Raw genomic sequence first — 10678 nt, forward strand, 5'->3', positions numbered from 1 at the left:
TAATTGTACATTACATAGATTTGCGTGTTACATTTGAAATTTGAACAGTATGAAACATATTTACAGTGCCATTTGTCTCTCAATGTACAAAAACAGGCCAAAAAAATGGAAACTATATTTATAATAACCATGCGTTGGCTTTGACGTTTAGAATGGGCTTACCTTGGTCTGCAGTTTTTGGTTCAAGGAGGGGTCCTACCTATGTTCCCCGGTTAAGACCGGAGGAAAGGGGAACCCCGCTTTACCTTAACGGGTCCAGCTCTAACCTGGTCTACTCTCGGTGCACGGCGAAGTAGACCAGAATGTTAGAACTGTACAAGTCTTTTAAAACACATGTACTCAAAAGGGGAATACAATAGACACAGTACAAGAAACTGTACATGTAAAAGTAAGAATAACAATGTCCAATTATGCCCTCACCTTTTCTAATGGAATGAGCCCTTTTACTGTATTATTATTTTCCTTATTTGGATTACTGAGAGCAAATGTAATGCACACCATTTTTCTGTGGGGATTAATAAAGTATTATCATTATGTAAAGGGGAAAAAAAAACTTGTTTGTATTTACTTGGTGTGTTGTTTATTCAAGCTATTTGTTCAATAGCAGACGTCCACTCCTATGTCCACGCTAGCTTCCTGTGGTGTTACTAGGAGGGAAATCAGAAATGTTCTTCAACTGTATGCCAGGTTATGTGATCGAGGGAGTGGAGCTGAAGGATGAACAAATGATAAATTAAATAATAATAATCAGCGTGGCCTTATCTCTCTCTCCATTTAAATCTAATTTCACTATTGCAGTGTGCAGATATTTACCGACTGCTTCCTACATCTCAATAAACTACCCTCTGGGAAGGGCGACCAGAACAAGTATGGCGGACAACTCAAGTGTCTTTAAGAGGTTTTATTCTACACACTACTTAATAGGTTGTGAATCGACAAAGCGTCCGGATTCTGATTATCAGTGACCGATGAAAACAGGAAAATAAAGATTAGCAATATACAAGAAAGTGCTTTGGTGACAAAGCTTTGATGACAACTGCGCTTTGATTACGCATTGCGCATTCTCTATACCTGCCGGAAAGTTCTACACCTCCCACTTGGCTTCCTGGTTCTTGAACCACAGTAAGCCACAGCAACTAATTCAAACAGTTAAGACTTAGACAGATGTGACATTTACCTGAAGTACACAAAGTTATGTCCTTGAGTAGGAACGTCACACACATCACGAACAACTAAAGGTTTGGTCCATAGACTACATACATGTTGATACATTGTCCTTAATGTCCTCATGGTATCCTTTACCAAAACACACCACCAGCCGGTGGAGGGGAAAGTTTCGATCCGAAATCGAAACACACCATGTGATGGGGATTTATCTGGAAACACCACAGGACAATTTATTTCAGCTCCTCCACTGGTAGTAGGACTACCAGCCTCCTGACATCTCTGTGGATGGTGGAGGGACAGTTCTCCACTCTCTGGCGTCTCTTGCACTGTCCGCTGGAGACTGGACATCTTTGGCATGGCAGGTTACCTTCCTCGCCAACATTGCTCAGTGCCCTTTTGAGTACACGGACCGCTGCTTCAGCTGCTCTGTTTCGGTGTGGAAAGTCTGCTGGGTGAAGCACCCAGATCCAGTCAGTCACTGTGGCTGCTGCCTTTTCCTGGATCCGGTCCTTGTCGATGTTATTAAGAAACTCATACAGTTCCTTTAGCACTGGCCTAGCACCCACAATGTCAATTCCTTGATTTGACCAAAGCTTTCTTGGGTGACCCCTGAGAGCCGTGAAGCGCTGGTACGTTTTCAAGAACCCTTCTGTTGACAAGTCTTCTACGATGTCGCCATGGATTGCTCTTGTCGCCATACAGCTAAACACTACACCCCACGATTTCATCTTTGTTCTCCGCTGTACAGTGTCCCTGATAATGTAGGGGCTGAAGAGAAGAACTGCTGTTAATTCAAACGGTGAGGATCAATTCTTTCGAGGGGGAGGTCAGTAATTACTTGTTTACACATCCTTGGTTGAAATTTGGAATCTTGGCTCATTGTTACTGAACAAAAAGATGTGACCGATAAACACACACATATAAGGAGTTGTGTGTTATTCCTGCGGCAATTTACCAAGGGTGTGCCTGCGGCACAGATCTAAAAAATATGTATTTTGTTCCTTTTAAGGCTTTTCTGATGCACCATGGGTACACGCCAAAGCCAACTTTCCCACTGGCGTCTACAGAGTAAGTCAGAGGAAAACTATGAAGTGACCTCTTATATTCTTTTCACCAGGGTGTGAGGAAACCTCTCATGTGCATGAACTCACCATCTATGTAAGTTCTAAATATTGCCTGTAGATGGTGCCACACTGACACTACAGTCTGACACTACAGTGGCTCCTCTACCAGTGAACTGTCTCTGATCATTTTAATTTTAATTTAGATTCCTGAAAAGAAAATCTAATTGTGTTTAAGCTTCGTTCCAAGAAATGAGCCGCCTGTTATTGGCTGTGGGTTTTGAAACTTCCACTTGCACTAAATCTCTTCTATTTTCATCGACCTCAGTGGGGTTTTTTGGGTTTGGCTTGGGAACCTCTTTCAGTTTCCTGTCAAGTAAAAAAAAAAAACAACGACCTTCACTTCCCTGTCTCTGACACCCAGTAAACACTATTTCCATAATCACAGTGAACAAAACCCTCACAGATGTTGTCGCTCTGGTGAGTGTTTACACTCGTCTGTTGGTTCACACTGCAGGAGTTGATGATGCTGTAGTGCCGTGTCCAAAACTCAGGACTGGAAATAAGTATCTGGGTCATGACAAACACACAAACACTTGCACTGTTGTGTCCAGACTTCACTGAGTATGAGCGCTGAACTGATGCACACAGAGAAAGCGTGAGTCAAAGTCCAATATGTTCTTTATTTAGTAGGTTTTCCTTTCCCTCAGACCTCTGCATAGGACGTTATTCATGGAAAAAAAACATCCATCCATCATCTACCGCTTCATCCTCCACCAGAGGGTCGCAGGGGGTGCTGTGCCTATCTCAGCAGACATTGGGCGATGGGCAGGGTCCTGTCCATTGCAGGGCCACATATACAGACAAACAACCATTCACTCACACCTACGGTCAATTTAGAGTCACCTAATTCCCATATCGCATGTTTTTGGACTGTGGGAGGACGCTGGAGAACCTGGAGAAAACCCACGCACACACAGGGAGAACATGCAAACTCCTTGCAGAAAGGCCCTTGTTCCGAAGTTGTTCCAAACGGGGCTTGAACCCAGGAACCCGGGTCTTCTTGCTGCAAAGGCAAGAGTGCTAACCTTTACTAATTGTATTACCATATTAAGTGCATTTTAGTGGTTGTGTGACTTGTTTTTGCAGATGTTTTTCACATTGTTTGAATAGATGGTTCATACAGAGACTGGTCAAACACCATTTATCTCCCACCACTTTACTCTGTCCTCGTTATGTTAAAAATAATAGTCTTGCCGTATAAATACACAGTGTTGAAGGTCTGGCAGTAAATACCGTGTGGTTGTTGTAAGCAGTGTGCAAAATGTCCATTAATAATCAGGGGGGTCCCAACTCCCATTTGTCGCGAAATACTGTTTCACCCCCACCACACTATTGGCTATCTTCCCTGTCAGATGTGAGCTTGTGTGGGCCTTTTTCACAGCGCCATTTGGAAAGCAATGAATTAAAACATCCATCCTTCGATCCATCCATTATCTACCACTTCATCCTCCACCGGAGGGTTTTGGGCGGGTCTTTGCCAGGGCGATATGCGGGGTCCACCCTAGACAGCTCGCCAGTTAATTAAAATACAAAATTATAAATAAAATAATTTACATTTTGTCTGGTTATATAGAATAAGAAGGCATGCAAAGTGTATTATAGATCACATTCAGTTTGTAAAACAGTACGAAAAAACATTGTTTTCCAATTACACTGTAACATGTTTAGATCCCCCTCAAATTTTGCCTTTGAGGCTTTCAGGGGGTCTCAAATGTTATTCAGGGGGTCTAGCCCCCCCCAGACCCCCTGTATTTCGCAGAGTGGTTGTAAGGGAAAAACATATTTTTCAGTCCTCCCCAAGGTCAGCTCCATGTATCAGCAGAGAAAGTAACAGTAACATGAATTTTTGAGTAGCTTGTGACATAAGGAACACAAAAAGATAATAATCCTTTCATAATCCTACTGTACATGACTTTAAGAGGTCAAAACAAACACAAAAACACACGATAATCCTTCCATAATCCCACTGTCAATGATTTAAAGAGGACAAACCAAACACAAAAAGATACAATAACCCTTGCACAATGTCACTCTACATGACTAGAATGTATACAACGGTCACAAAAAGATAATTACACAGGTGAGAAATTGAATGAAATTTATAAACATTTTATTTTTTGAAACTCTCAGCTGTTCCCTGTAGGGGGCGTTGATTCCCATAAACAGTGGATTAGCCTCTGGCCAATAGTGATGTTGAGGAGATTATTGAGACGGTGTCTGAAAGAGGCTTCCCACTCAACGCCCTTCTCAGTGAAGTGGAAGTGAGTTCACACTTGCTGTGGAGCTGAGCTGCCTGTTGCATGTCATGTCTGCGTTTTACCGGATTGTCCTCCTGCTATCAGGTGAGTCTTTTATTTACTCTGACTGGGGATTAAATACAGAGAGCTTGTGAAATATTATTTCAGGAAACAATGAAGGGAGACTGTGAAGACTTGAGAGGGGAAACTTACGATGGTGTTTTATTTACAATTAAAGTGCATATATGGGTGTCAGACAAGAAGAAGGCAAGAAGCAGCTTAATGGTATAGAATTGTTTAATTGATTTGCTTTAGTGTGCATATACTGTTGCTGGGTTCTTAATTTTGTTTTAATACTTTTTTTGTGTGTACTTTTCCATGTTTTAACACCTTAAGTTGTTTCTTAATGATTTGTACAACTTGCAGTGTTAGGTAATTTGACATTACTATTATAGTAATACATAATGAATTTTAGACTCTATAGGTGTTAAATGTGGAGCTTAAAATGCAGGAGATGAAACAACAAGACACAGAAAAATACTCTTTGTGATACAACGTTCCTTACATCCTTATATAAAAATTATGATTTTTGACAGCAAGACAGAGAAAAATCGGTGTTGGGTTAATACAAAATGACTAAAACAGAGACTTGTTTCTAAGGCGAGAGCTGAGTTCTTCCTTTTCTTCTGTTTATTGCTCGTTGCAGTGGCCGTGGCCTCTGTGGCCTCTGTGGCCCTTGTGGCAGCACACAGGTCCCAGCGGGAAAAGAGAAGCTTGATGGATCTTGCAAATGAAATCTTGTGCGTCATGGACAGCTCTCCCTTGGATTATATGATGTACGGATGCTACTGTGGAGTGGGTGGTCAGGGCTGGCCCAGAGACGCGACAGACTGGTGAGGCAGCAGCTTTAACTCTAAATCTGAATGAGTAACTTTATTTTGGTTGCATTCTTATACAAAGTAAATGTAAAGCAAGATCATTGAACACAAGTATGTCAATAACGTGGCTTATTTTTTGCCTATCCTGTAGACACAATACAAGTAAAATAAAGATAACAACTTAAATCAACTTTTTTTTTAGTTCTTTCCATATTTACCCCCAAAAGTGACACATACACGTCTGTATTTAATATTTGCTCTCACTTTGCTAGTTTCAAACATAAATAATCCTCGTAAATTATAATTTAGTTTAAAGAATGTCTGAATGCAAACGGGAAAGGCTTTATTTACCACACAAAAAAGTTATCTCTGGTGTTTTAGAATATAAAATGTGAAGAAATGTTATAAAAGATTCCATGTGAAAAACTGATTAGTGGATTCCAGATATCCAACTTTATTGGGGCCCAAAACGTCTCCTGGCACCAATTTGTGTGATTGAGTCCATTTTGGCGATTTGCACCCTTTAGCAAATGAGTGAACTCTGAGCGTTTGTCATACCAACATTGAAAATGCAAATTCAAACAGGCGTGGCGACACAGCTATTTTGGATTCCCACTATTCGCTGCGAAAGTGCCCTAGAACTTTGCCATACATTGACCCATTACCTCGAAACATCATACGTGACCTACACTACATATAGGTTATTATTATTCTGTGGCTTTGCGGCCATTTTTGAGGGGATTAATAAGCACTTGTGTGAAGGAGACAGTGAGGTCAGGGAATTGCTGAACTCCCCTACGACACAGGGGCCCTTCCATGACTGTGCAGAGCCCTAGTTAGTATAATTAGGGACCGAGCGCACAGGGTGCGAGGACCTTTTGTTATTCTAGGAATTCATATTATTTTTCTCTCCACGGAATCTCGAATTTGACCCCCTGAAAACTGAAAATTGAAATAAATCTGGTGAAAAATTGGATGAAATCATGGAATTGCAACAAAAAACAATGTAAAGTGGCTCAGTAGCGCCCCCTCAGGTCAAAGTCTATAGAGCAGCCGAAATTTAGTTGCACCAAATTTCGTGGGAACATCGTACGTCCCAAGACAAACAAACAGAATCCTCTTGGGACCAAGAACTCGACTCAACAGGAAGTCGGCCATCTTGGATTTGGCATCCATCTTGACGTTTTGAAAGTTTCGTAACTGAACAAACTTGTCTCATGGCATTTATCATAGGAACATGAAAAATTTGAATTTTGGTGAAGGCCCACACAAGCCCACATCTGACAGGGAAGATAGCCAATACTGCAGGGTGGCACCTGGCGTGGTGACATGGTATTGCGCAACAATTGGGAGATGGGACCCCCTGATTATTAATGAGTATTTCGCAAACTGCTTGGTCCAGTGGTTGCTTCAAAATAGGTCCAAGGGTTCCATAGGGTTCCACACCCAAGTCCTAATTGCCACTTCTCTCTCCCCCCCCCACCCCCCCTTTTTTTGCTACGAGACCTCTTGAACCCCCCACAAACTGCTACATATCTGTTGAGGAAACTGATGGCGACTTTGCCCTGCCTTTAAAATAGCACTGGTGTGACTCAAACTCTTTATGACAGATCAGGCCTTCACAACGTAATATTCATTGTGTCGTTGCTGTTGTTGTTTTTCCGGATGCAGGTGTTGCTTCAAGCATGACTGTTGTTACGGTGGCGCAGAAGAAGATGGCTGCGAAACCAAAACGAAAAGTTACAGTTGGGATTGTGTGGACCATTCAACTAAGTGTGGTACTTCATCTTCTTTTTTCCATGCTTATGCAACATTCAATACAAATCATAATAGCTATCAGTATTGTTATTGTTACTTTAAATTAATTGTCAACTATTTTGGTAATCAGTTTTAGCTTTCTGTCTGGTTTCTTTGCTCCATATAACACAAGAAATCCTTCAAAACAAGACTTTATTAGAATATCATCTTTTACAGGTTTGGGAAACACCTGATCAACCTTTTCTGATATTTTATGGGGCCTGACAAGTGCTCGAGTACTTAAAATCAATAACAATTGTTTTCTCTGTAACATAAGTTATCAACCGACTTCACTAAATGTACAATTAGGAAACAAAATCACCAGGTAGAGTTGTTATTTCAAAGTAGTTCACCAGTTGCCTGGAAAAACATCATGAAGCTCAACTCGACGATACATATTTGTGACACAGAGGGTTCAATTGTTTTGCTGCCAATAATTTGCAGTTAAAACCTGCTCGTCGAGGAAGCGTATACACTTACAGTTGACTTAAAAAATAGATTCTATTCAGAAGATTTCTCTCCACTGTACTACTGTTAATTGCAAATTTGCCAGTAGTCTTATCATCGCAGTATACCAACACAACTTGCGCAGTACGTGTTCGGTGTGTGTGCCTCTTTTATTCCAACCGATATTTCCGTCAATTCTTATCCGAACAGCGTCAGAATTGGCATTGCACACAGTCGTGCCCTTTGTACTGTAAGTCACCTGCCAAGTTTGAAGCCTGTCACGTAGATGATGTGATAGATATCTGTTAGTGCTGGGATGTGTGATTAAAAAAACATATATCAGCTTTATCGTAACTATTCTGCCTTTTAAACCTCAAACATTTCAGTTTTACAAGTTTGCGAATAGACAAAATTCCAAAAGTCCAAAAATAATCCATTACTGGGAGTTTAAGTATTGAAAATGTATTTGTCAACAACAAACATTTTACAACAGGTCTCACAACAGTTTGAGAAAATCATTTGTATTTCAATTCCAACTTTAGTTCTATAGCACCAAGTCACAGAGTGAGGAGAAGAGAGACTCAACAGTTCACACTTTCAGGCTTCAGTGGAGAGAGAAGTTAAAGGATGTGCCTCAGCCAGTATTTCCTGAACATCATCATTCCAGTTTGTTACTGATACAAGTCTCTGCACTCTATGTCCTTCTCCTTTGCAGATGATCTCACGAACGGCTCATGTGACGAGCGGGTGTGCGAGTGTGACAGCAACTTTGTGAAATGCCTGAATGAGTCTACATACATTAACAAATACAGAATGTGGCCAAATTTTTTTTGCAATGAGACAAAGCCCACATGTGACAACTGACACAACCCCCCCCCCCCGAAAAGTGACGAGGGATTACAACTGACATAATGAAAAGGTAACTTTAGCGTTTCTCTGCTGAGACGCAGTCAAAGTGTGGGAAAGATCAGATAAGTGCTCTTCACAACTCTGTTATGTACAATATGACTCTGACTGCGCTCTGGACATTTTTTGCCACATTCACTCAGAGAACTGAGGGGGGGAAAACCCACATATGCCTTTCATGTCACGGCAATTTCAAAATAAAAGTGCTTCTTTTGAAATGGAATGGTATATAGTTCACAATAAAAAAAAGATATTTTTATAATGCAAAATGAATGTATAAATAATAAATATGCTACACATACTGTGTTTTTCATTATAACGTGACGTTAATCCTTTAATCCTTCCGATATCTGGCAGTTAGTTACAAGTTAGTGCATTTTCAAATATTGTTTTTAATTATTTAAAATGAAGAAAAACAAAAAGGTTTAACTCTGCAGTTGTACATTACATAGATTTGTGTGTTACATTTGAAATTGGACGAGTATGAAACATATTTACAGTGCCATTTGTCTCTCAATGTACAAAAACACGCCATGCTTGTGTCATGCTCGATGTCAAAGTGTCAGGCCGCATGAAATCGACTGGGGGGGCTGCTTGTGGCCCGTGAGCCCCGAGTTTGAGACCTCTGTCTTAGAATGTTAGAACTGTACAAGTCAAGGGGAACAAGGGGAATAAAATAGATACAGTGCAAGAAGTGCCCTCACCTTATTCGAATGGAATGAGCCCTTTTACTGTAATTTTAATATTATTTGTATTACTGAGAGCAAATGTTATGCACACCATTTTTCTGTGGGGATTAATAAAGTATTATCATTATGTAAAGAAAAAAAAACTTGTTTCAATTTACTTTGTGTGTTGTTTATTCAAGCTATTTGTTCAATAGCAGACGTCCACTCCTATTTCTGATCCATAGTCTCGACCCCATTACTCTTTTGGATCCAAGGTTCTCAAACTGTGGCACTCTAGCTTCCTGTGGTGTTACTTGGAGGGAAATCAGAAATGTTGTTCAACTGTATATATACCAGGTTATGTGATCGAGAGAGTGGAGCGGAAGGATTTTGAGTGCGTAGAAAATGAAACAAATGATAAATTAAAGGTGCCATATGTAAGAATGTGGCCAACAATGGTTACTACATTCAAATTCAAAATACAGAGGTTAGTCTTTTAGGTTTCGTTTTCTGACGTAACTGGCAACCTGTGGTTGCTCGGCAGCTGAGACTCTACTGACTGCAATGATTGGTAGACGGCGGTAGGTGGCGCCACATGCCAAAACATGATTTCAAAACATAAACAAGTCTGCAAAAGATTTTTTTTTAATGCAAATATTTTGTCTGTACTGTTGTTGTTGATGAGTTCAGTTTGTTATATGAACATTATTCCTGAGTCTCTGTGACATATTAGGAGGATTTTATGGCCAGTTGCTTTAGATTTATTACATAATGCACCTTTAAATAATAATAATAATAATAGAGTTGCATTATCTCTCTCTCCATTTTAATCTAATTTCACTATAGCAGTATGGGAAGAATATGTGAGGAAGAGGTCACGTTGGTGATAATGTTGTTACTTCAAGAGCTAATTTTCTCAAATAGTTCTTGGTATAAACAGGTCTAAGAACCACTGTGTACATGAGCGTCGTGTCCCAGTCTTGATTTCTTCAATCCAGCCTTTTAAAGGTAGATACAGGGAGGAACCTACGCCATAGACCTGTAAGTACCCAAAGAAATGTGAGCAGGGAGTATCACATTTCTTTACGGTGTTGTCAAAACAGATAAGGCCATTGTTTTGAAAAGAGATCTCTTACCCGTCCTAAACCTCTACTGAAAAGTAGAATCCACTAGAGACAGTGGGTGGGAATTGTCCATTAGACACAAAAGGTCCCCTAACAAAAAAGTGTGACCTAAATTGAGACCATACTCACAACAGGATCACTTGTTGGGTTATTCTTGTAAAGGGTGTACTTTCATTCATTTTCAAAACAAACTCAGCTGAGTTATACGCTGTGTTTCCACCGAGTGGAACTGTTCCGTTTAGTACTGTACATATTTATTTGTTTGGCGTTTCCATTAGGAATAGTACCAAAAGCCATTGAGATTTGAGAATACACGGTGGTGTGTTGAAG

General features: G+C 40.3%; 1 protein-coding gene across 1 annotated transcript; it reads left to right on the top strand.

The window, feature by feature from the left end:
* Positions 1-4579: 4579 nt before the first annotated feature.
* On the top strand, positions 4580-8514 carry pla2g10 (phospholipase A2 group X; the record flags this gene model as incomplete). Its single annotated transcript, XM_083895878.1, has 4 exons — positions 4580-4633; positions 5235-5421; positions 7078-7184; positions 8366-8514. The coding sequence occupies exons 1-4, from the start codon at positions 4597-4599 to the stop codon at positions 8512-8514; spliced, it is 480 nt and encodes a 159-aa protein (XP_083752004.1). The 5' UTR covers positions 4580-4596.
* Between the last annotated feature and the right edge of the window lie 2164 nt (positions 8515-10678).

The sequence above is a fragment of the Microchirus variegatus genome (assembly GCF_963457635.1).
Source record: "Microchirus variegatus genome assembly, chromosome: 10".
Taxonomy (NCBI): domain Eukaryota; kingdom Metazoa; phylum Chordata; class Actinopteri; order Pleuronectiformes; family Soleidae; genus Microchirus; species Microchirus variegatus.